Source organism: Triturus cristatus, chromosome 5_2, assembly GCF_964204655.1.
Source record: "Triturus cristatus chromosome 5_2, aTriCri1.1, whole genome shotgun sequence".
NCBI lineage: Eukaryota > Metazoa > Chordata > Amphibia > Caudata > Salamandridae > Triturus > Triturus cristatus.
Genome location: NC_140588.1, coordinates 892,933,157 through 892,960,135, shown reverse-complemented (window position 1 = coordinate 892,960,135; position 26,979 = coordinate 892,933,157). Strand labels below are relative to the sequence as shown.

Here is a 26,979-nt window from a genome sequence, read left to right as displayed (position 1 = left end):
TAGGATGGCTCTTAGTCCCCAAACATATCCCACAGAGCAGCATCCTGGATAGCTTTCATGATATTGCCATTCTTCCTGCATAGAGAAGATGTGAAGTGCGCATGACTGTTTGGCCGGCCCGAGAGAGTCATGTGCATTTAAGAGTGGGCAAACCACTCCTCCCCTGCTCCTCTGTCGTCATAGCATCCCCACCGCAAACACAAAGCTGCAGCAGAAGGACACATAAAATGATAATAACACAAGTCATTATCATTTTATGTTTCCTTTACTTCACTGCTGCGAAAAATTGGGGTGACACACCTCTGCCTTAGCGGAGGAGCCGCCACTGTTTGTTACTCTTGCCCACTATGAAACCCAGCACAGTCCTGTTGTCATCTCAAGACCTTTCTTTGAAGCATAATCTCCTCTTGGTCCATTTCCTTGGATCTCTGTCCATTGGCATCTCTATAGTCATTGCATTGACAAAGTTAGGAAGTCTTTGACCATCTTTGAGACCGTCATGTTACTGCTCACCCGGTGCTTGTTGGCACCTTGTCACCAGATCCTTTTCCTCTGGAGCCACACCACAGAATCACGACCACTATAAACAAGATCAATCATAAAGCATGGAGCCTTTGAAGCCTGCAATGTACTTTTGGAATATGTTTAATTTTAAAAATGGTAACCCTCATCATACACCTTGTGCTAATCGTAGGTCCTGATTTAGTGTTTGGCTACCAGTCTACACCATCACAAACATAACAGATATCCCCTTCACCATATTACAAGTGCATTATATCCTATGGCACTTGTATTATGGTGGACAGGATATCCATCATGTTGTCAATGGAGTAACCGGTCCTACAAAGTCTAAATGTGCCCCCAAACCTTCAAAATAAATCTTCATGGAATGGGTTGTGCGTGGAGTACTGAACATGGAGTATGGTAATTGTCATGTGCGGCTATCCTCATGCATGATCATCTCGCAGAAGCAAATGCAAATCTGTTCACAAGGTAGGATGTAGAGTTTTAGTTCTTGCACAATCTCTTTATGGGCGTTGTGGCAAATTGTGATGCAATCAATCAGGACCTGCAGACACTCCTGTAGGTGAGCAGTCACGCGTTAAACAGTTGTGGGAGAACGTGTTGTCAAAACAGATGCAATGGTAAGTCTTAATTTTATAAGTGTTCCCCAATGATCTCAATAGTTTTTCCACAGCATTTGAACATGGAAAATGATCTAAAAAGGTTGTAGCTTGTGCAGTGTTTAATTTGGAAAAATAAAATAGTGCCTCTCGCCGAGGAAGCAGGGGCTAAAATAGTGTCTTATGCTGACGACACCCAGCTGCTGTTTACTTATGAGAAGGGTGCTGATTTTAATGCTACTCTAATTAATTCCTGTCTTTCAAAAGTCTTCTCCTGATTTAGTCACAATCGTTTAAAATGCAACTCCGAGAAATCCGAGATTATTTTTTTCGGGCCACGTCCCGCTGAAGCCTGGCATACATGGTGGCCACAAGACATGTCCTCCCCTGTGTCATCTGTCTCCACCGTGAAAAACCTAGGAGTCAAGTTGGATGCATCCCTCCCTATGAAAGTCCAAGTTCAGACTGTGGCTGGGGTCTGTTTTGGACTACTGAGAATGCTGCATAATTTCCTTCCCTTGCTCTCCATTCCCTATAGGAAAACTGTTGTCCAGGCCTTGGTAGTCTCCAGACTGGATTATGTGAATTCCTTGTATCTCGGCCTCCCGGACTATCTCTTGGACCGACTACAAGTGATTCAGAATGCAGCGCCATCTAGGGCCATCTTCTTGACTGGGCCCAGAACCCATACCTCACAGCTTCTGTCCTCACTGCACTGGCTCCCGGTGCGGAAAAGAATACATTTCAAGGCCCTGGTCCTGGTTTTCAGAGCCTTCCACAAGATTGGAGCACCCTACCTTAGGGACAGATTTCAACCCTACCTCCCTCAGCGCACTTTGAGATCTTCTTCCCAACTGCTGATTACCGTCCCAAAGGTTCAATTCTCCCGGGTAGGGGGTGGATCTTTTCACGCCGTGGCCTCTAGGCCGTGGAATAGCCTACCTTTCGCTATCAGACAGAGCCCTGACCTTTTCATTTTCATTATAAGTCTGAAGGCGTGGCTCTTTCAGCTGTGAATCTCAGAGTCATGGCTGTGCATGGTTTGATGTTATGTGGTCTTCGCTGTTCTTTTTAGCGCCGGGACACTCCTGGGAGTAGCCGGGCGCTATACAAATATAGATTAACATAACATAACATAACCAGGGCTCCGTCAAGAGGCCACTACAGTTTTCACCACACATGGCCACTGTACTTACACAACTAGTAACCATCACACTCATACAAGTGTGACAATTCAGACTGTTCGAGGCCACCATAGCTTTAAGAATGGCTTGAGTGGCATGTATTAGTTGTTTTTAATGTATATTGAATTAACAAACAACAGTTTTTCTGCTCATCTTTAAATTACTCAAACAGCGACACCATGTGGCAGCTGTTATAAGTGCAGGGTCCGTCAATTAAGTGCAGGTGCTGAGCACCTGAAACCACCTGTTCAAATTAAGAACTAATATGTGTGAAAACATGGTATGTTATTCTAACATCTCCATATTTTCAGGGACTGTTATGGAAGTTATTTCTCCAGTGCAAAATATAAAGAATATGAAAAACTTTTCCATATGGAGAAACAAATGTAAAAATGTTACCGTAGACATGCTCACTGCACATTATTTACCATTATTTACTCCTTTGTAAACATGAAGTGAGGAAGGGGCCATGGGTCCTAATGCAAGCTAGCGAAATGGGTCCTTAGGTCAGATGGTGAAAGCTTACTCTAATTATAATGGAAGAGCCCCTGACACGTATGGGCCCTGGTGCCACTGCACTTGGTGCACTGATGATTGCTATACTCCTGCCTTACTGCAAGAGCAAATATAGGGGAGAAGGAGTATGAACTGTTAGCTAGCATTTGCCTAGATTTAGAAGTGTACTCCTGGAGAATTGTATTAACCCCTTAAAGTGTTATGTATCCTTCCCTACGTTTTCTGATGATTACATTTTGCTTATATATTTATAACTCAGACTTTAAAGGAAACCGGAAAGTTTTAGGAACGAAAACCCCATGGTACACTTGACTGGTGTAAAATCTATAAAATGTATTTTTCGTTCCCTAATACCAGGAAATTTACATTAAATGTGTCTAAAAAAGTTCTCCCTGCGTCCATCGCCTCCGCAGTACTTGCGGCCCTGCAGGATGCGCCACGTAAATCACCGGTGCCGACACTCGCGAGAGCCCACGTGCAGTAAGCCAGGCCTTGCCTGTTGCTTGTTGCTATATTCGTCCTTTCCATTAAAGTCATATGTGCACTGAACACCTGCGAGTGGTATTACAGAAAACCATTACTACCAGCTTCTTAGCTTAATTTCCTGTTCTGAGTCACTATGACGACCCGCGCGACACCAGCGATTACACATTTGACTCGCTCTTGCTTTCGTTAAGATCAGACCGGCAAAACCGAATTCCTTCTGGTTTTATAGGGCAGCAAATATAAAAATCGAAAACGCATTTTGCGGGTTAAAAAAACACCTTTATCAATAGCTTTGATAGTGGTGCCCAGCTCAGTAAATATGGCCTGTAGACCTGTGATTTCGTTGCAGGTGGTATGATGCAATTCGACCGCTTATATTTTCATTACAAAATGCTTACAAATATTTATGTTGCTATGTTATATATAGTGCTGAGGATAAGTCCACTCTGGGATGCAGTAATTCCCAGGTTCACAATTTGCGAATTGCGCCCCATCCTGAGCTGCAGACTTCGAATGTGTTTACTCGCATCCCAATTTGAATAGAAAGCCATTTTTTTGCCGTTTGCTTTCTCAACGTGCACGTTTCTTGGCAGCCACAAAACGAAATGGCAAGAATGTGCACTTGCTGCAATTTGCACCGGATTTGTAATCCCATTTTGGGCACAAAGTGAAATTTGTGCTCGAAACAGTCCGGTTGTAATTGAGGCCCATGTGGGGTAACAGCTATGAACAGAGACAACCAAAAGGGTGCAAATAAAGAGGCCAAGAGGGCAGGCTTGGTGAGACGCGCACCACGGGTCTTTCATTGTGTGTTGATGCCAAACGTTTACATGAACAGGTTTCGAAACATTTCCCGTTTTCAGGAAATCTTGTTCAAGACGAAGGTGGAGGGGCAGAGAGTTCCATAGCGTGGGATCTTGCCAGTGGAGACCTCTCGCGCCGCATCGTTTATCTTTGATAGTCTCAACAGCTCATGTTCACAGAAGCTGGCAATAGGTGTCAGGGCCACCAGTGCATTTGTAAGCCCTTGTTTAGGTGAACTGAGGACTTTCCATGGATGCCCTTGTGGATTTAGCACCTTGAACAGAATCCCCTGCCTGACTGGCAGCCAATAAAATGTTCGTAATGATGGGGTTTTGTGCTCGGTGTGAAGTGTGTTGGTGATGATGTGGACAGCTTGATTGTGAGCCCTATGGAGCATTGGCTTTTTTTGTGTCACATCCAGGGCTTAGTTTGAGCCGGGGATTTCCGGTGCTCGGCACCAGCCATTTAACTGTCAACACTCGGCACTTGAGACAGTCTGCCACAAGGTAGCGATGTCTGGCTAATTTAGATATGACTACAACAGGTAATTATTAGCTGAATATACAGAAAACATTGCTATTACCTCTCACCCAAGACATTCTTATAGCGTTTGGGGGTTCTGGAATAGTTCGAACTGTCCTGCTTGTATGAGTGCGATGGTTAGTAGTTGTGTTGTTGCTATCATTGGCAGCATAGCAGTGGCAATCTGTAGTGCAAACTGCAGTGGCTTCTGGACGAGAGCCCTGCACTTTATGTTTTGTTTACAATTTATTTTTACCTCCTAGCACATTGAACAGCTATGCTGATGGGGCAGGTGAAGGTGGTGTGTGTAGGGGGTAGGGAGTACAAACAGTTGTGGGGCACATGCCTCTTCTAGAGGCAGCATTGATGGTGCACTTTAGACTGAAGATGGAGCGGGTACATAGTTCTGACTCATTTGAACCGTATTCAGTGTCTTTGTAAGTAGTCCTACTTAGAAGATCTTGCCATCGTGTAGATGGCATATCACAATTGTAAGAACCAGGACCATCTTGCGAAGCCTGGACACGAATGGAAGTATGCCATGATTAGCATGGTCATGCCATGATCAAGTTACATGAAAGAAAGCCCACATTCACCTGCATTTCCACTGAGACTGGCCTTCCCCCTACACGGAGGCCCCGTGTAAATTAAAAGGAAAATGCACCCTCGCAAATTGACCTTGAGCAAACTGATTATCTCAAATTTGTAAATAGACTTCTGGGATTAGCCCCAAGGGGCCTCATTACGAGTCACATATTGCAGCATCCCTGGGTTTGGGAATATATTGGGTAAAATCAAATGTCCAGGGAATCGCACCTGGGATCTGGAACCACCTGCAATGATGGACTTGGAAAATCTAGGTCTGACATGTTATACCCTCATTAGAGGACCAAAAACTTGTGATGCCCAGTAATTGGGAGGGCGTACGCTAGCCAGAATGATTAAGGCTGTCCTTGATATCGGCTCCTCACATTACTAAACATCTCTTAATGAAGTGACTAGTTAGCCTGTCTTGGGGAAAAATGCACAATGTATGATCAAGCTTGTGCTTGCAGTGATCGAAAACATTACCCTTTACAAATTCGCCCTTAAATAACTTCTCAACATGTTTAGGATGGCTAGCATAGCTCTCTTCTGAAGGAATACACGCATCAGATGTAATGTACCCCTCGAGAATTAGCTGCGGAAATGTGGCACAACATTTCACCCAAATACCACTTATGCAGTGTTAAATCTTCGAAAATAGTAAGGGCATGATATGCACCCCACCTCTTCTTCTCCTGGAAGTAGGAGGACGTGGCATTCAAGAGGGTTCTAATTCTTCGCCCAGACGTGTATTGATAGAACTATTTTAGCACTGGTGGTTTTTAGAGCAGATCGGTTTTTACGTGCATAAAGGGAGACAAGCTAAAACAGAGCAAGCATTTGACTTCACCTAAGAGAGAAAAAACTTTCTCACACTAACACAGTGACTAAAATCTCTTCGAAAAAGCCTCTGAATAACAATAAAAAAAACTAAACAAACATAACTTCCTTGAGATTTCTAATTGTTCTCAGAAATATATTTCTGCATCAATAGAAACAATTCTATATTTGATTCATTTGCAGCTCAGCTTTGGCCATATTATGCGTCCTTGCAAGTGCTTCCATGCTGGATTGATTAACAGATTTTGAAAACGGCGATATTTCTAACTTAATAATTTATATTTTCTGATTGTCCTCGTGTAGTTTTTTAGTCGAAAACATGGAGCAAAGGGAAGTTCCGTAGTACTTTTTCTATTGCAGCTCACATAATTCTCGTGATAACTGCAGGTTTTACACGTGCCACATGAATAGGGGTGGGGCCAGCTGAATGAAAATGGCGACTTTAGCGATGCTTTCCATCATAAGATTATTGTTTACACCATCCTTTGTGAGAGTGAATTACCTTGCGTACCTTTCCCTTCTGACATGTCCATTGTCAGTTGCGAGACATTTATGCTTGAACCATCTCTCCTGAGAGAGAAAGGTTCAAGGTTGGCGTAGGCTAAAGTGAAACAGGAAATGACAGGCGCTACCGGATGTCTGCACTGCAGTGGCAACAGTGGCGAATACAAGTGCAACTGGTAAAAGCAACAAAAAAGTAGAGGATATGTTATCATAATTTCCTGATATTGATGATGACAATGTCAAATCTAATATAAAAACTTTAGTTTTATGATTGATAAAAATCATTTTTTTCTATTAAATCATTGTTAATGATTTATCAGCTGGTTAACTCATTATCCCTTCACCCCAAATAAATTGTGAAATCAGCTCAGAGTGAAGGCTACTTCTTACAAGTTCATGGGATTTAATGATAGATGTATTACTGTGCAGAACTTTACCTTTAATTCAGTAATTGACCAACTGTTTTGAATTTGTTGTATTCCCACATTCTCCCCATCAATATAAAACCTTACTACTAATTTATTTACTTATGTAATGCATGCAAAATACCTGACAATTGTTAGCATTGTGAAACAGTGCTGGAAAATGTCAACCGGGCAGATGGATTAATGAAACAGCAATTATCTAGGGATTTTCAGAAGAGTAAGGGAGATTGTTCATTTCCAGCATGAAGTGGCAGTTCAATAAATAGCCTGTGTTCTAGAAACACAAACTTCTGGGAACGTTATGGCTTCCATTCTATTTGGGGGACACTTAAAAGAGAAGGATCAGCCGAGTGAAAATAGCTACTAAGCTAATACGTGTTTGGCATTAAATAATTTAGGGCTAGATGTGTTAAGGCTTTCTACGGTCACAAAGGGTCCATTTCGCAAAATCGGACAATTTGTGACTGCTAAATGGCCTTTTTATATGTATCAAACCCAAATTGCAACTATATACTGAAACAATATTTTGAAGGGGCATGTTTGGGCCTCTTCAAAATAGCAATTGAATGGGATGTATTAATGTTTTGCAATCAAAATTGGATTGCAAGGTATTAATTTACTGGCTACTGAAAAGTAGCTGTACACCATTTACAAACAGTAAGGAGCCAATAAGAGGCCCCATCCCCTTTGTGAATGGTGACAAAAACATTTTTAAGAATAATCAGTGGTCCCATGGGCCACTGCCATTGCTACATTTCAAAAGAGTTTGTTAAACTTTAACATTTTTTTAAGGCATTCCATTTTGGAAAACAGGCTGCATAAAAACACTTATCGCTTTATTTAAAACCAACTATAGACATGGTGGTCTGCTGACTCCAGCAGGCCACTAACCCTGTAATGCTAGCGAATCATAGTCTGTGGTAATTTGCAACCTTCTTAATTAATATTAATGAGGTAGGGCAAATTGCCACCCACTACGATTTGGTATTTTGCGAACAGATATAGGTCGGCTCACAAAATACCAGACTGGCGCAAAAAGTACTGGTCACAAAATTTGACAAGTATTTGCAATCAGTGTTCAATACATCTAGCCTTTAATGCCTTTTAGGGAGAGTCAAGTCTGTGAAAGTTCGGCCTAACTTTATAGGTCACAAGTACATGCTGTTTTTGCAGATGTGAATCAGGATCTAGGGTACACAGACGAGAAATATGGTGATTTACAGATATTTTAACTTTTTTCCCCATCATGCCAACTAGGTTGTGGGAAAAACACAATATTTAACTTTCCCTTTGCCTAAGTCAGAGTTGGTCCAGGCTTCTCCAACAACTTTGGTGAGTTAACATCACTCAAACAGGCACTGACCGAATTGCTTTAAGGTACAAGACATATATCTGCCTACAAGATAAAACACACATTTGTGTATGGTATGCAATCGTATATGCACCCTACCAGAGTTGGAGGAATGGGAAGAGGTAAGGGAATGAGAATACATGCTTGGAATTTAGAAACATTTCTCCTATCATGGACGTGTTGATTTTTAGGCCTCTTACTTCTGTACAATCCGTGACCTTGTGTAGGATTCAGCACACCTGAAATTAATCTGTTAGACGAGCTATGCCAGAATTAATCTGAGTGCAACAAGGACAGGGAGGGCGGTTCATTGCTTCCTGATATATTCATTGCAGGCGACTCTGATCTAGGCATTGAAAGGTGTGTGTGACTATTCGAATAATGTGAGGGTCTCCAGAGTTGATTGATGTCAGAATAAGTGCTCACAGCTAATTTTTAAACGATCTAGCAGTGAGGCATGTGCAACAGTGTCAAACATCTTTGGGGTCTAGCAGAACCAGTGGGTCATTACCAGATATTCCGAGGGTGAAACTGCTAAGGATCTAAAAGAAGGCCAGTAATAGAAGGCAAACACATTTTTGCAACTTCCTCCCTAGCCATGGTAATCCTCCAATTGAAAGTGACATTTTGCCCTCTTAAGTAAACAATGAGAACGGTGTGTGGAGTTAGTTAACTATTAATCATCTGTGTAAATTGGGGCCAGCATGTAAGATAGCCTTCCAGTTTGCACTCAAAAGATTTAAGAATGTAAAGGTGGACTCTAACACACAGACAGACAGACAGATGTCGATATCTGGATGCAAACAAAACATTTGAGCAGGCGACCCCACCAGCGAGAACAAGTCACTGAAGACCATGCACTTCGTTGAGCAGACTAGCTCAGATCACTGTGTAGTAAGGACTCCCTTAATACGTACATACATTGTTAAGTTAGCATAACCACGTCAGAAGTTAGAAAGCCATCTTGCTGCTTTTGCACACGACACTGCGTTCACATGTTATTGCTTAAACAAACTGCTGACTCGAGTTTTGCCTCACACGAGAGCAATCTGTTGTTACCATCCCGAGCTCTGCGCAGCGACCTTGGTCTGCACACGATGTGACAAACAGTCTGAGTTGTTAGACAATGCATGTTTTCCACTCTAGGTTGATCGACCCACTATTTAGTCATAACACACGAGCAGCTGCACATACCTGAAAGTTGGTGCTTTTAATATCACAGACATCATGTTTATTATTCAGACCGAAGACGAGCCTTCCTGCGAGAAGACTCCTGATGCTCCTGTGATGTGATTTCACTAAGCTGATCTTTGAGGTATGGGGTCCCCTATTCAAGCCTAAGAGACCTTCTGTTAGTCTAATAATAATATTAGCTTCTTAGTAAAGGGAAGGTGGTAGTATCCACTGTCATTATAACATGATCACCCCTTTTATATTCTATGGAATTGTAACTATGTTGATGGTTTTGATTTTAATCATTTGTCTGCTTGTATTAGCCAAAGTACTGCATCTTAGGACACGTGGTCTATAAAAATAAACTCTTTTTATTTTCACCGTGTCTCTGTTGATTCTTGTTGTGGACTGATGTGAGAATAATATACGAACAGGTATTTCCGATTCCCACCATTCCTGAGTATGTACTGAGTCGCTTGTTCTGGGTTGTCTTTTCATTGGGACCGCCGAGCTAAATCTCGGATAACGAATGGGACACTTATGCTAGCCGGATACTGGGTTCTGGGTTCTGAGTAGGGGTGGGCGGAATTTGCGGAATTAACCTTCGCAAATTATCGCGAGAATGTTTAAAATTATCGCAAACAAGCAGAAATATCGCGAAGATGCGGAAGTTTTTTTCCGGCATGTTCGCGAGATTTTCTGCATGGTTGCGGGTCGCCAACTTACCCATGTGGTTGCTTGCGGGCGCGGCCATCTTGTTTTGAGTTGTTCTCGCGGTGCATGATCGCGAGAAGAAAGACGTGATCGCGCGACGCATGACGTCACTGCGGGCGCGAACTGTCGCGAGACAGCGCAAATGGCTAAAAACAATACAACATCTCATGGAGAACGCGACCGGATCAAGAAAACTTGTCGGCGAACGCAGGGATTCAGGTAAGGCGATCGCGCGCGCGCGAGAATGTATCATTTTACAGCGCGAGCAAGAAACAAATTATCGCCAAGCTGCGGAAACCGGAATTTTTGACATTTTCGCGCTCTCCGCGGAACGCAAAAATGTCAAATTATCGCAATTTCCGCGAACGGAACGAAATTTTTGCCCAGGCCTAGTTCTGAGGTGAGTTTCTGGTACACCACAACTCACTGAGGTCCTGGGGTTCTACGCATAGTTCTGTGTATAAGCAGAATCCCTGCAACATGGCGCACCTAACGTTTGGTCTATGAGTTGAAACGCCTTAGTAGTGCTCGCGTTTGTAAGTCTACACCCTCATTCTTGTTTCCGGATAACAAGTCTGACGGATTTAAACCTACCTAGGTCTATTGATATAGGTTCCTTCAAGCTTGATCATTAAAAAGGTTATTGAACCCTTGTGCTACTGATAGTTTCAAGTGTGTGTTGTCCTAATGTCGGTGGATATTGCGGCGCATAGCCGTGCAGCTCTGAAACGTCATTTGACGCAGTATGGGGTGCCGGACACTGGTATGAACGTCATCTTTGTGGTGGGAGCCGATGCGGCTCATCCCTATGAGTTGTTCTACTCTTGGGTGACGATTCCGGCGGTGGGGGATGATGACACCTTTCATTCTTACACTGTCGCTGCCGTGCCAGCGAGCTATACGCCGTATAGGACACAGGAAATACCAATATCTGCTTGGCAGCATCTTATTTGGTTTAATGGCGCCCTTCCCCATGTGGTTATACCGCCAAGAATGGGCCCTTTATCAATTGCAGGGGCCACTTGGCCGGTACTAGCCGGATTTACGCCTCATCCCCGTTACCTCACGGTGACGGTAGCTGAGTTGCGTGTACTACACACTGCCCTAATTACGGTATATAGGGCGTTGGTGCAGTACGTGTCGCGCAATATGCAGGCGGGGGCACCTGCTGTTGCGGGGCAGCCTACTGATCATCACGCGGTGGTCATTAGTCCTGTTATGGTTAATTCTGTTATGGGCAAGCGCCCCCAAAATAGGGATGATTTCCCCTTTTGGCTTGCTGAAAAATTTGACCAAATAGAAGCGGTTTACCTGAATACTTCTCCTGTGGAGAAACACAGGATCCTCACCATTAGTTTGCCTAAAGACTTGGTCCCCCACATAGATGATTGTGTAAATTGGGGCAAGGTCTTTGCAGCGACGTACGCGCAGTGCTTTGGCACTCCGTCTATGTTGCAGCTGCCCTCCGTTATCAAAAGAGTTCAAGAGAACCATGGTGCGGAGTCTGCGATAGAGTTAGGGATGCGGCTCCTCGGTCAATTTGACCTGGTGGCTACCATGATAATTGAAAACCTTAAGGGTGATGCTTTGCATTTCCAGGTTCGTAATGAACTGAAGCGAGTTGCTGAGGAGGACAAACCGCAGGAATTTGCGAAAATAATCGCAGAGGCATATCGGGATTTGGGTCGTAGCTCTTTAGGAGTTAAGCCTGTCATAAAGAATCCCGATCTAAAACAGCAGGGTAAGGCAGAAACGTCTGGTAAGGACGAACGACCCATTTTTCCAAAACAAAAATGGCAGTTTAAACAACAGGGAAAGCAGCAGCAACAGAAACAGGGCTCTCGGCCTGCCTCTCCCGTACAGTCAAGTAGTGAACGCACTTATGATCTGCGCGATCGTGCTGCTATAAAGTCTCCTGATAGATTTCAGGTTTCTGAACAGCGCTCTCCTCGTTCTTCACAGGAAACATCGGCTACACAGTCCGGTGGCGGAGGCGGTGGCAAAGGTCGGGGTGCTCCACAACAGCGTGACCAGCCCCGACAGACTGAGGGTAAAGGCAAGCAGGACGAATTTGCACGACAAAGACCCCCGTTTCAGAAGAAGAAAGTGGCGGCTCTGACGGCAAGGTATGCCTCAGATAGTGCGGACACAGCTTCGGAACCGGACATGGGCGCTGACGCTCCGGGACAGCGCAGCGGAAATTACCATAGTCCGTCAAGCTCTGCGTCCATTTCTGGCGGTGACAGCAACTGATATCTCGGTTACTGTTGAAACAGCTGACACCAGAGTGGCTCCCCCTGACAGACTTTATGAAATAGTCTTATTAATTGAGGGTGACATACAACGTACAATAAAAGGGATTTTTTGGGATAATCTGACCACCACCTATGATATCCTCCTAGCGGAGGCAGATTTGCCCCCAGCTTTCATTTTCGAGGCTCCTAGAGGGGAGGAAGTAATCCTCCCGTCCTTTGCGCACACAGTGCCTAAGGACCAAGCTGAAGTGTATGCTGGGGAGTGGGCGCTTGCGCTTGCGCCGGCGGTGTATCGTACTCAGGTGGGATGGGACAGATTGTCCCCCTGCCATGAGATTCCATTGCGGTCTATGCCCCAGCCTCAACCTCAATATCCTATGCGTCGTGAAGCGAGACCCCACGTCGCGGCAATCCTTGAACAATTGGAATATCAGGGTGTTATTGAAACATGTGTGTCCCCTATGAATAACCCTTTATTCACTGTAACGAAGCCTGACGGCTCGTACCGTTTAGTTTTGGATTACCGGCACCTAAACTCCCATTGCCGGACCTGCGCGGTACAAAATACACATAGTTCGGCTTTGGTCGACAGTCTTGTGCGTAAAAGGTTTAAAACGACACTTGACATTTCCAATGGCTTTTTTAGCCACAACCTGTCCACACTGAGTAGCCAGTGGACAGCGTTTACTTCGGGCGGCAAACAAAAACAGTTTACAAGATTAGCCATGGGTTACAAAAATAGCCCTGGCGTCTTTTCTGCTCGCGTGGTTTCTCTCTTAGAAAGAATAGACCCCGACGCATACTCCTATGTTGACGATATCTATCTTACGGATGATGAGCTGATGCCGCATCTGTCTCGAGTCGACAATATTATTGTGAGTTTTGCTGACTATGGCTACAAATTCAATTTTGCGAAGTCACACATCGCAGAATATACGGTGTTGTTTTTGGGCTACGAGCTCAACAATGAAGGTAAGGGGTTAGCCCCCCACTTTCTGGAGAAGTGTGCACGCTTAAGTGCTCCTACGACACTGAAGAAATTACAATCTCTGCTGGGTTTTCTGAATTTCGGCCGTACGTACATTCCTGATTATGCCCAGCGTATCAAGCCGCTTTACGCCTTGGTACAACCTTCGTTTTCGAAGTCTAGCTGGCAGCTAGAACACTCTGCAATTTTACAGTCTTTACAGGCTGATCTTCTTGCTTCACAATACTTGCTGACACGTGATAACCGCACTAACCTGGTAATAAGAATAGTACCAGGCGCCGTGGGGTTCACGTATTTGACGTTTAATGAGGGCGACACAGTCCCCATTGCGTACAAATCCCACTTGTACACCTCTGCTGAATTACGTTTTTCCACGGTCGAAAAAGTTCTGACTGCTGTGCAGATGGCGATCCTCAAGGAACGCGCACTGTCGCATGGGAAACAGATTCTGGTTGTAACACCATATCCTGCTTTAGAGGCAGTGACTAAAGCAAGTGTACCAAATTCTAAAGCTTTGCATCCACGGTGGATACCATGGGCCACAACACGGACGTCGCCAGATGTCACTTACATCTTTGATGCCTCATTACAGACTCAAGAGTACTTGCAGTATGAATTCGTTCATCCGGCACCTCTGTCTTTGCGCCCGCTCGAAGAATACCATTGTGTCATATACACTGACGGGTCTGCGCAACCCGCAATTGGATCGAAGCACGCTTATTCAGCGGCTTGCGCAATTGTCGTAGGTACATTCGTAAATGGTGAATTCCAATCTGATGCAGTGCATACGCAGTCATTGGGTGAGTGTACCGCGCAATTAGCGGAGCTCCGGGCTCTGGTGCTTGCACTGGAGTTTGCTGATCCCCGAGTCACTACTCTTATAGTAAGTGACTCCTTCTACTGTGTCCAGTCCTACAATGACAATTTACACTTCTGGTCTCAGAATGATTATCGAGACACTAAAGGTAGCACAATTAAGCATAAAACGCTTTGGGTTCGAATGGCAGACTTTAAAGAACGTCTCCCTCTCGTAAGTGTTATTCACACTCTTGGTCACCAGCGGCTTGGTGTCCATGCTGTCGGCAACAGCTTAGCTGACGAGGCAGCGAAAACAGCAGTGGCTACATACTTAGTGGCAGCAGTTACAAGATCCAAAAGTAAGATTGATGATGACATCTTGGCAGCTATTGCTGCTACAGAGAAGGGAGGTGATTACCCGAAGGGTTTTCCCTCTCGGTATATTTATCATTTAAGTCCTGATAACGTCCCATTAGTGAGGATTAACGACGTTGGTGACAGAATTATTCCCAACGCGGACTGCAGACCAGCACTGCTCCTAGCTGCGCACGAGGGGTTGGCGTCAGCCCACGCCGGTGTGTCAGCTACTATATCTCTGTTACAACAACGTTACTGGTGGTTTGGTTTATATAAACAAGCGCGCGCTTATGTTCTTGACTGTTGCAAAAACAACAATTGATGGACAGAATGCAGAACAATGTCATACATTCACCCCAGTACAGAGATCTGGGCCTACATCCATCGTTTTTTTGCTCACCATGCCATTCCAGTTTGAACCCAGCCATTTGCAAATCAGTCTTGACCCTGTGCCCCATGGGAACAGTCCAGCCCGAACTGCCAAGCCAGGTCCTCCCTGGACTGGAAACAAGCATCCTAGGACCGGTTTCGGGCTTTCAGCCCTCGTCAGCCAGGATAGCTTGATTCCAGTGGCATGGAGAGCAAGGGACTCACGTCTGAGCATACCCTTCTCACTCGGGGTGACAAATGCAAAAACAACAATTGATGGACAGAATGCAGAACAATGTCATACATTCACCCCAGTACAGAGATCTGGGCCTACATCCATCGTTTTTTTGCTCACCATGCCATTCCAGTTTGAACCCAGCCATTTGCAAATCAGTCTTGACCCTGTGCCCCATGGGAACAGTCCAGCCCGAACTGCCAAGCCAGGTCCTCCCTGGACTGGAAACAAGCATCCTAGGACCGGTTTCGGGCTTTCAGCCCTCGTCAGCCAGGATAGCTTGATTCCAGTGGCATGGCTTGGCAGTTCGGGCTGGACTGTTCCCATGAGGCACAGGGTCAAGACTGATTTGCATATGGCCATGTCTAAACTGGGGTGGTGTAGTGGGCAAAAGAACAATGGATTTAACCCAGATCTCTTGACTGGGGGAGAATGTATGCATTGTCAGCATTCCGTCCATCATTTGTTTGTTGTAACGCTTTTCGCCCTAAGTGGGATGGGTATTCCCAGACGTGGGACCCGTGCTCACTACGCCACTGGAGTCAAGCTATCCTGGCTGATGAAGGCTGATAGCCAGAAACCGGTCCTAGGATGCTTGATTCCGGTTAGGGAAGACATGGCTTGGCAGTTCGGGCTGGACTGTTCCCATGAGGCACAGGGTCAAGACTGATTTGCATATGGCCATGTCTAAACTGGGGTGGTGTAGTGGGCAAAAGAACGATGGATTTAACCCAGATCTCTTGACTGGGGGAGAATGTATGCATTGTCAGCATTCCGTCCATCATTTGTTTGTTGTAACGCTTTTCGCCCTAAGTGGGATGGTCATTCCCAGACGTGGGACCCGTGCTCACTACGCCACTGGAGTCAAGCTATCCTGGCTGATGAAGGCTGATAGCCAGAAACCGGTCCTAGGATGCTTGATTCCGGTTAGGGAAGACATGGCTTGGCAGTTCGGGCTGGACTGTTCCCATGAGGCACAGGGTCAAGACTGATTTGCATATGGCCATGTCTAAACTGGGGTGGTGTAGTGGGCAAAAGAACGATGGATTTAACCCAGATCTCTTGACTGGGGGAGAATGTATGCATTGTCAGCATTCCGTCCATCATTTGTTTGTTGTAACGCTTTTCGCCCTAAGTGGGATGGGTATTCCCAGACGTGGGACCCGTGCTCACTACGCCACTGGAGTCAAGCTATCCTGGCTGATGAAGGCTGATAGCCAGAAACCGGTCCTAGGATGCTTGATTCCGGTTAGGGAAGACATGGCTTGGCAGTTCGGGCTGGACTGTTCCCATGAGGCACAGGGTCAAGACTGATTTGCATATGGCCATGTCTAAACTGGGGTGGTGTAGTGGGCAAAAGAACGATGGATTTAACCCAGATCTCTTGACTGGGGGAGAATGTATGCATTGTCAGCATTCCGTCCATCATTTGTTTGTTGTAACGCTTTTCGCCCTAAGTGGGATGGGTATTCCCAGACGTGGGACCCGTGCTCACTACGCCACTGGAGTCAAGCTATCCTGGCTGATGAAGGCTGATAGCCAGAAACCGGTCCTAGGATGCTTGATTCCGGTTAGGGAAGACATGGCTTGGCAGTTCGGGCTGGACTGTTCCCATGAGGCACAGGGTCAAGACTGATTTGCATATGGCCATGTCTAAACTGGGGTGGTGTAGTGGGCAAAAGAACGATGGATTTAACCCAGATCTCTTGACTGGGGGAGAATGTATGCATTGTCAGCATTCCGTCCATCATTTGTTTGTTGTAACTATGTTCTTGACTGTGACATTTGCCATCAGATTAAACCTTCTACTGTTGCGCGCCCACCACAGACACAGCTGTACATCTCTAATAAGCCATTTGGTTGTGTTTATTTAGATCACTGCGGTCCTTTTTCTTCTGATACTGCGTACAAGTACATCTTGGTTGCAGTGGATTCGTGCACACGTTTTCTATGGGTATGGCCACAAAGGAGTGCTGACTCGCGGACTGTCATCAGGGATTTGCGTGTCTTTGTGGGAACTTTTGCGTGTGGTACCTTCCATTCTGATCAGGGCCCTGCGTTCGCCTCTAAGGCTTACAAGGAGGCTATGAAAAATTTGGGGGTCCTAATCAAATTTTCGTCCCCCTACCGACCTGAGGGTAATAGTGTGGTGGAGCGAATGAACCGTGACTTAAAGCAATCTTTGACAGCACGTGTTTTAGGCACAGGCCGGAACTGGCTAGCCCATTTGTATAACGTCCAACGTGCACTTAATAATCTCCCTAGAAGGTCTCTGGGTGGGCGGACCCCGTACATGATGCTCTTCGGAATCAGAATGTTTGTTCCAGACCTTGATGGTCTAGACATTGCGGCGTCGACCGCACCCTTTGACGTAGATGATCACTGTGCTGTTTTGCAGACTCTACAAGAAGCCAGAGACTCTCTTTCGAAAGAACATTTGCCCTCCACATCTGAAGCTGAGGTTCAGATTCCGGTAGTCGGCTGGCTACCCCGAGTTGGAGATCTGGTCCGTGAGAAGGTGGAGAACAAGAAGGAGTTCGGCCCCTCTTATCGTGCACCGGTTCCAGTGCTTGGAGTGCAGGGTACAAGAACAGTCATTTTACCTCCACTTCCTGGTCGCAAAGAAAACAGGTACATCTCTATTGACAATGTCAAACTTCAGCGAGTGGCCGATACTTCTTAGTATGACTCCGGCAGTTTCATGCCAGACAATGCATAGAAATACAATGTTGGTTCCTGCTTCTACCACCTTGTCTGACGTTGCCATCGAGATGCATTCAGTTACTGATCCCTTGCTGATACCACCGGCTGGTGGTTTGCCCGAAGAGACTGAGTATGCTTATCCTACGCGTGGACCCTCACCTGTTTTACAATCTACAGCACTTGGCCAGTCCCGTTTTTCCTTTGACACTAACTCTTTGCCCTCAACTCCCCCATCGAACATTGCTGTTTTTGTAAGTTGGTTTAAGAGAAATTTTTTGATAGCCCCTTGGACATACATCTGGTTGCTGCTTTTCAGTATTTTTTTGTTCATGTCCATTGGATTTGTTGTAGTTTTCTTCCGTTTGGTGGATGGCCATTATCTCAAAGAGAGATCGACAATTAGACTTATCAATGGAACTTTGGCCCCCCACTCCTCATCCCACATCATGAAAAGGGACCAGACTTTTGTGAATATTACTGCCTGGCCCGTCATGGATGGAATCGCATGGGATGCAGTTAAATTTCAAATTCATGGGCCTACAGAGGTCATTAATGTGCCTAATGTATTTCGTGTTTCTATGGGTGATGTAGTTAAACAGAACATACGTTCTGATGATTGGGATGTACACGCCATTGAAGCACTGTTTTCAGATTTGAAATATTATGCCGCCTTTGATGCTGAGGATTTGTATGACAATGCGGCTAATTATGCAGAACAGTATTGTTTTCAACATTATGGCAATCACTTCCTGCATAAAGCAAATACGTTTAGAAATTTTGTAAATTTTACCCAGTGGGAACACTGTCCCACCCCCTCGTTTGGCAGTTCACATACATTAGTTGATAAGTTTACTTATTTTACTGATTTCAGTGTTTCAGCCCCGGCATCCTTTTATTTTAAAGTTAAGCCTGAGTCTGCCTCTAAGGTTAGACTGACACACACCAAATTGCTATATTCTAAGTCCTTTATGGATGAGTTGTCAATCAAAGGTTATGATCTATGGAAGGCTACTATTGATCTTAAGTCGGTTTGGGGTTCCAAACCGTGGCAGGTTCAGGGAACTGAAGCTTTACACCGTGCCTGTCTAGTACCAAATCATATGTTGTTTTTAAATGCAACCATCTTCCAAACCACCTGTTTCGGATTGGCCACTTCTAAAAAACTAAATTCGCCTTCCGTGCCGGATCTGGGTGCTTACCCAAATTGGAATAATCACACAGATCTGTCCCTTCCTGCTTTGCAGTTATTAGTTTCTAATTCATCTTTCAATATTTCGAAATTTAATAGTGAGGGATGGTTAATTTGGCAAAGCAGTTCTGATACCTGTCAACGTCGTTTTCTAGGACTGAAACCGGGGTATACTCATGATCGCGTGGATCCCCGGTTTGAGTCGTCACATACAGTAACTACATACTCTGTAGGGAAATTATGTCAGTCCTGGCTGCGACATTCCACCTTGGCATCTGTCAAAGTTCATTTATCAAAATTACATGACAAAATAGATTTGAATGATTTTGTTAAAGGTCCTGTGGGTGGCAGATCCAAGAGATGGGCGTATGCTATTTACAACGAAGTATGGAAACTGTCGCAAATTGAGGCAGCTTCAAGATTGAGAGCTATTGATCAGGCTAATATGGAAAAAGTATTAGCAGTTATTGATAACAGCATTAACACTCTTTCTTCTCGCATTTATACATTAGATAATATTGTTTCTTTAATTGTGGATATTGTACAGGATGATATGTCTGTGTTGTATCATGGTCAAAACCAGTTGCGTTCTGTTATGCAGTTTGCATGGACATTACAAACATTGAAGGCAGGGAAGGTCCCTTGGGACTATCTGAATACATCATCACTATTTCTTCCCTTTAACCTTACTGACAAACAGCAGTTCATGTCCATGAAGGATGCTACATATTCCTTGCTACATATTGAAAAATTGGAGCCGTTACCTTTCTCTGTAGCGGAAGTCGATTCCGCAGTGTGGCTCTTACACGGATTGAAAACTCTCCCGTTCGCACTTTTTAAGTTTACCTCTTGTATGAAACACTATGCTCTAGGTAGATATGAACAGCTGGGTACCGCTTTCATACATGAAGTCTGGTCCCTCCCCTTTACGTATAGATGTACAAGAGACGGTACTGAGGTTTATCTGAAGGGTGAAGAATGTACGACGTCACCTGATCATTCTGTTGTATGTAGGCACATTCAATTGCACAGAGCTTGTAATGTACACGCTCCGAATTTGGCCTGCGTCCTCAAAGGTATCCCGGTACCAGTGATTACGCCATCTTTCACGCTGCTTGCAAACGGTAGTTATTTAATTTTAAACAATGAAGCTTGCTGCGGGATGTTAGTAGGGATCCCGTATATAGTAACTGTATCACAGAGGGTTGTCTGCTGCAATAACGTCCTGTTTCCTCCCCCGCATGGGAGGCTAGATGCTTCCATCTGGCCTTCGATTCCAACCTTGAAAGCAGAGTTCAACAAGATGAGCAGAATAAGAGCGCTATTGTCCCAAAAGGAGGTGCCATTGACTTCCTCCCGGGAAACATTTGTCCTTCACGTAGCAAATACGCGCACTGAGGTACAGGCGCTTTTGAATACTGACCTCCCCCTGCATTTTGGAGCTTTGATCCAAACAATTTTCAATGCCTCGTCCACGACTGGCTTGGCTCATTTTTTTAAACTTGTGGGCTCGGGCCTCGTGACCTCTTTCCAAACTATTTTTGGTGTGATTCCGGCATTTTTTCATTCTATTTTCTTGAGCGTCTTTGGAGGTGTTCCTTTAATTCTGGCGCTAGTGGCAGGTGTGCTACTTTTACTTTTCATCTTGCGGAATGGCTGCTCTTTCTGTGCCACACGACAGCCTGTCCCGTCTGCAGCTTCTTCGTGACAGGATGCTTGATTACTATGGTGTCCTGCCGTTGGCGACTTTGAGCCTGGCATATGGATTATCCTTCCGGTATTCCTACTTCACCTGCTTGCAACCTGTCTTCCACTGCCTAGATTGTCCCTTTGAAAGGCCTATGGATTTGTGCTTAACCAACATGGTGTCTCCGGACCCGGATTATGATCGACTGATGAGGCCCTTAGTGTCTCACGAGTCCGCCTGTTCTGGTGTTCGGATTATGGCCTGCGGTGCGGCGCATGGTATCCTGGGTAATTGGGACATCGCGAGAGCGGCATATGACTTCTTGGATATGAGTTATTTGGAAGTACACGCTGGTTGCCCTCTGATGGTGCTAGAGGCTCCGCTAATAGAAGAACATGTATGTTCCTTTTCTTTGCTTAACTGGATGGCTGAAACCTTCAGTGGCCGTGCCAATGATTTTCTGCTGGAAGCAGTGGCCACATATGCTGCATATACTTTCATGGATTGAGTGAACTATCGTCCACTGTGTTTTCCTCACGTGTCTTGAACTGTCCCTGTACGTCTGCACTTCTGCCCGGTGAGGCGTTTTTTCATTTTCTCACCCCCCACGGCACGTTTGAGGTTTTTTGTTTTTTCTTTCCACTTTTGGTTTTTTCCTATTCGGACTTTGCCTGAACTGACCAGTGTTTTTTAAATTGGATACGCCTTGTTCTGCTCTGTCGCGCTTGAACTCTGCGTTCTCTCTTTTCTTGCATACTAAGTAGTGCTTCGATCAAGGGGGCATGTAGTAAGGACTTCCTTAATACGTACATACATTGTTAAGTTAGCATAACCACGTCAGAAGTTAGAAAGCCATCTTGCTGCTTTTGCACACGACACTGCGTTCACATGTTATTGCTTAAACAAACTGCTGACTCGAGTTTTGCCTCACACGAGAGCAATCTGTTGTTACCATCCCGAGCTCTGCGCAGCGACCTTGGTCTGCACACGATGTGACAAACAGTCTGAGTTGTTAGACAATACATGTTTTCCACTCTAGGTTGATCGACCCACTATTTAGTCATAACACACGAGCAGCTGCACATACCTGAAAGTTGGTGCTTTTAATATCACAGACATCATGTTTATTATTCAGACCGAAGACGAGCCTTCCTGCGAGAAGACTCCTGATGCTCCTGTGATGTGATTTCACTAAGCTGATCTTTGAGGTATGGGGTCCCCTATTCAAGCCTAAGAGACCTTCTGTTAGTCTAATAATAATATTAGCTTCTTAGTAAAGGGAAGGTGGTAGTATCCACTGTCATTATAACATGATCACCCCTTTTATATTCTATGGAATTGTAACTATGTTGATGGTTTTGATTTTAATCATTTGTCTGCTTGTATTAGCCAAAGTACTGCATCTTAGGACACGTGGTCTATAAAAATAAACTCTTTTTATTTTCACCGTGTCTCTGTTGATTCTTGTTGTGGACTGATGTGAGAATAATATACGAACAGGTATTTCCGATTCCCACCATTCCTGAGTATGTACTGAGTCGCTTGTTCTGGGTTGTCTTTTCATTGGGACCGCCGAGCTAAATCTCGGATAACGAATGGGACACTTATGCTAGCCGGATACTGGGTTCTGGGTTCTGAGGTGAGTTTCTGGTACACCACAACTCACTGAGGTCCTGGGGTTCTACGCATAGTTCTGTGTATAAGCAGAATCCCTGCAACAACTGATCAAGAAATTGTGTCTTGGTGTGACGAAGTAATAGCTAAACAAAATTCTGTTAAATCTGGACTCATTGAAGCATGTCTCAGCAGTCTCTTAGATGGAGGAATGATGGGCCTGGGGAAGGGCTTACTGCAAACTTTTCAAAAAGCACATATGAATAGCCGCTCTGCTCCCGCCCCATTTTTCTGTCCTGTCGCGCTTTCTGATTGTGTATTGCTGTACGACCAGAAGATTTACTACAGTATAAGTGAATATTTAAAATGGCATCATTGGGAGCTAATAGACCACAACCCAAATGACATTTACTAGGTTAAAGGAGAGTTAGCTTAAAAGGAAAGAAGGGCAATTACCTCAATGACATTGCCCACTAAAATATTAATTAATGCTAATGGAACAGGCTCGCCTTTCTAAAGTATCCGATTGGCCAACAAACTATGAACATTCCTTAGACCATTGTAAAAATATATTGAAATGACCTGTTGAATTGTTTTTTTTCCCATACGTATTTAGTCAACCTGACCTTTTTCCTCTTTGATTTCCAGGTAGCCCAGTAAATATTGCCTGCAGAGCATTCTTTGGATTTAGTGGAGAATCCGGCCCGATTATTTACTGGATGAGAGGCGAGAAGTTTATTGAAGAACTGGAAGGCCACATTAAAGAAGGTGTAATCAGGTATGGAAATGTGTCTAGTCTTGACATAATCTGCCACTTTAGAAAAAGTGCAATTAAGCAGATATGAAATTGTTCGACATCAGGTTTATAGGTAGACACAAATTCATGGTACACTTACATTAAGTAATAAAAGTGCATCATAGATGCATTACATATACTTCATCCATGATGCCCCCAAACGTGGAAAGGAAAAAAGTAAATTCCATGATGATATAATGCATAGAACGTGAAGTAAAATATGTAAGGTCGTCAATCGAAGTGTTTTTGTGTAGTAGAAGATCAGTAGGTAGTTAATAATCATAGTCAAGAGCATGAGCCCAGAATAGGGAGGGAGGTAGTAATGAAAAGGCACACTTACCAATGGATCTAGCAGTGCATAAAGGTTTAGAAAGGAGCCAAAAAGTAGAATAATAAATAACTATGCTAGTTGGACAGCAGCATCTGTTTCAATGTATTTGATGGCTAACTGTCTAGGTGAGCCGTAAACAATTTTATTATAAACATGTTACCGTGGGTGCCCATCTTCATCACCCAAGTACTTTTAAACAGGAGGTGAACCACCTCACTAGACATGCAACTTACTGCACAGAGGATGGCCAGCGCCCTTACCACCAAAGCCTCCTTTCATTGAAGCCATGATTCTACACTGGAGGGGGTGAGAAGAATTTGTAAGGTCTGAGACTTAATGACTTTTCTGATAGGTAAAGAAATAATTACATCCTCCTCCTCTTTCACATCTGGGTCCTTACATTTGTGAGGAAAACCCAAGGCCAGCCTGATTAGTGACAAACAACCATCAAAGCCACAGCTATCATTCACACATCATTTATGCATGTTCACAACAATCTTAAATCTGTTGTAGTTGAAAATAACTAAAAAAACAAACAAATGTTGGAGACTTTAGTGGATGGCCAAGAGGAAAGATGATGTCTCATGCCAAGAGAAGCTATCTTTCAACTATTTTAATGACCCATGATTTTACCTGGTCACATCCAATTCAACAACTTGCACACCATCATAATCACTGTCCCGATCCACCTATTCACTGCCTAGCTTGGACATAATTTAGTAACATGCTCTCAAAGTGAAAAACATATAACTAGGGAGGCTTTCACAGGTTTGTGGATATCTAAAGTGTGAAATTGGGATTTCTGTTTTGTAGCTGGATCAGAAAAAAGAAAGGAGCACAATATCTGCAAACTGTGGGAATAAGGAGATATCATAAAGACGAAACTCCAATTGTGTTACAAAATTGTCTTGTCACCAAGGAATGTAATTATCTCAGGTGCCTCGTTGTAGGAACTGTGACTAGAAACCTAGCTTTATTATTAAGCAATTTCAAACTGGTGGCTTTAAAAGAGTCACCAGCTAAGTCACATATGAAGTGACCAATTCCACCAGGAAAGAGAAGTAAAGCCCACTACTGCCCCAAACAATTGAAAACACTTGGGGAACTGCTAAATAAATGAATGGCTCTATGATTAATGTCTCAAAGGACCCATAAATTCGCAGAAGGACATCACCTGAACTCACAGAATGGGTGATTTAATTCCTTAATCAGTTCACCAGGTTATTAAATCCAGAATTATCTGGGTGGGGAAACATCGGTTCCATCGCGGTCTTCACGCCGCGATACCTTTAAAATGCGGGCATGACAACGCAAGTCATTACAATGACTTGCGCTGGTTGGCACTCTAAGCTAAGCAATAGTATGGTTTACTATTCCAACACCTTCCCTACTGTAACATAGGCTGGAGTTAGAATAGCAAATCATACTATTTCTAAGTCCAGCGCCATCCAGCGCAAGTCATTGTAATGGCTTGCATTGTAATGCCTGCGTTGTAAAGGTATCGCGGTGTGAAGACCGCGATGCAAAATCGTATATTCATCTGGGTGTCACCCTAGATAATTCTTGCCCTTTACAGGAATGCAAAGATGCCCAGTGGTGGTTGTAGGCCTTAAGGGTCACTAAGCATCTGAATGCCTAAGTTACTAATGCTATACCCTTTGTCATGTTTGTCTGTGGAGCAGTAACATTCAATGTCCAGGCTGATAAGAGTAAAGTCATAGCTGTCGAGGGCAAGAGGATACCAAGAATAATCACTCTTGTTCTATCACCAGTTCCATCACCTGTAGACAATAACCCATCTGCCTCTAACAAGGGACTGCAGTATTAGCTGAATTTCCTTATAGAGTAGTATTCCAAAATATGAGTTCCAGAAATTCTTTATTTCACCCCATTAAGAATTTCTCACATACCAAGTCACACAACCACTCAATAACCCACTAACACACACATACAACGACTAATACAGCCACTCACATACCCAGAAAACCACTCACACACTCATTGACAAACTCATATAGCCATACACCCACTGACAGACCTACTCACCCATTCACACACCCAGTGACAGATCCATACAAACACTCACACACTCACACCCACTCACACCGATTTACACACTGATACAAAGAATCACACGGCTACTCAGATAACATATGTTAGTAGTACAAAAAAATACTAATTTAACTTATGCAGTTGCTCAGTGTATCTGTTTCAGTGACAGAAACCTTTAAGAAACACTCACACTCACTGGATTATTTCATCAGTGATGTCATGAGTGATGTCATATGAGATGTCATCAGTGATGTCAGTGACCATGTCATGAATGATGTAATAGGTGAGGCCATAAGCAGTGCATTGCAGAGGTGTCAGTTCTAGTTAGCTCAGGTAACTATAACTGCTGAATTTCTATGGTTTTGTGCAAGTGTCTAGTTATAACGTCCCTGTGCCCTTTGGTTTTTGCAGTGAATTTCTATGTTTTGTGTGTGTTTTTTTCCTAACTATAACAACCCTGTAACCTTTGTTTTTTTCAATGAGTTTCTATCAATCAATCGGTATTTATATAGTACAGCTTATCATCTCGGGGAGTAACCAGGTGCTGAAGTTGTAGAGAACCTTAGTCAAGGAGCCAGATCTTGATTCCCTTTCTGAAGTTGGCGAGTGAATGGGAGTTTCAGAGGTGAAGTGGGAGGTAGTTCCGGAACATGGCAGCTAGGTAGGACATGTGCAAGGGGGAGGCAGATCAGAGTTGTCTGGTTAGCTGGTGGAAGGTCAAGTGGTGGTTAATGTAGGAGGGTACGTATTTTAAATTGAATTTCCCAACTGTAACCTGTAACATTTGAGAGTGAGTGTGTAGGTGGCTGTATAGTTTGTTGAGTGGGTATGTTAGTGTTTTTGTGGGTGTATGAGTGGCTGGATGGGTCAGTGACTGGATGTCTGAGTGGCTGGATGGGTCTGTGAGTGGGTGTGTGAGTAGCTGCATGGGTTTGTGACTGGGCATGTGAGTGCCTGTGTTGGTCTGTGAATGGGACTGTCAGTGCCTGCATGGGTCTGTGAGTCGATGTGTGAGTAGCTGAGTGGGTGTGAGTCTGCCTGTGTGCGAGTGGCTGTGTGGGTCTGTGAGTAGGTGGGTTTAAGAGTGGATGTGCGGGGCAGTGAATGGGTGTGTGAGTAGCTGTGTAGGGCTGTCAGCCACTGTGTGACTGCCTGAGTAGGTCTGTTGATGAGTGTTTGAGTTCCTTTTTGAGTCTGTGAGTGAGTCTATGAGTTCCTTTATAGGTCTGTGAGTGGGTGTGTGAATGACTGTGTGGGACTCTGAGTGGGTGTAAAAGTGCCAGCATAGAACTGTGAGTGGGTATGTGAGTGCCTGTGTGGGTGGGTAAGTGCATACATGGGTATGTAAGTGGGTATATGAGTACCGGCATGGGTATG

General features: G+C 44.4%; 1 protein-coding gene across 1 annotated transcript in view; it reads left to right on the top strand.

The window, feature by feature from the left end:
- The window catches only part of IL1RAPL2 (interleukin 1 receptor accessory protein like 2), a 1,350,034-nt gene that overhangs the window by 1,035,345 nt on the left and 287,710 nt on the right, over positions 1–26,979 (top strand). Inside the window, exon 5 of the mRNA XM_085606684.1 lies at positions 23,072–23,201. Within this exon, the coding sequence (XP_085462810.1) occupies positions 23,072–23,201 (130 nt within the window). The remainder of the gene's footprint in view (positions 1–23,071; positions 23,202–26,979) is intronic.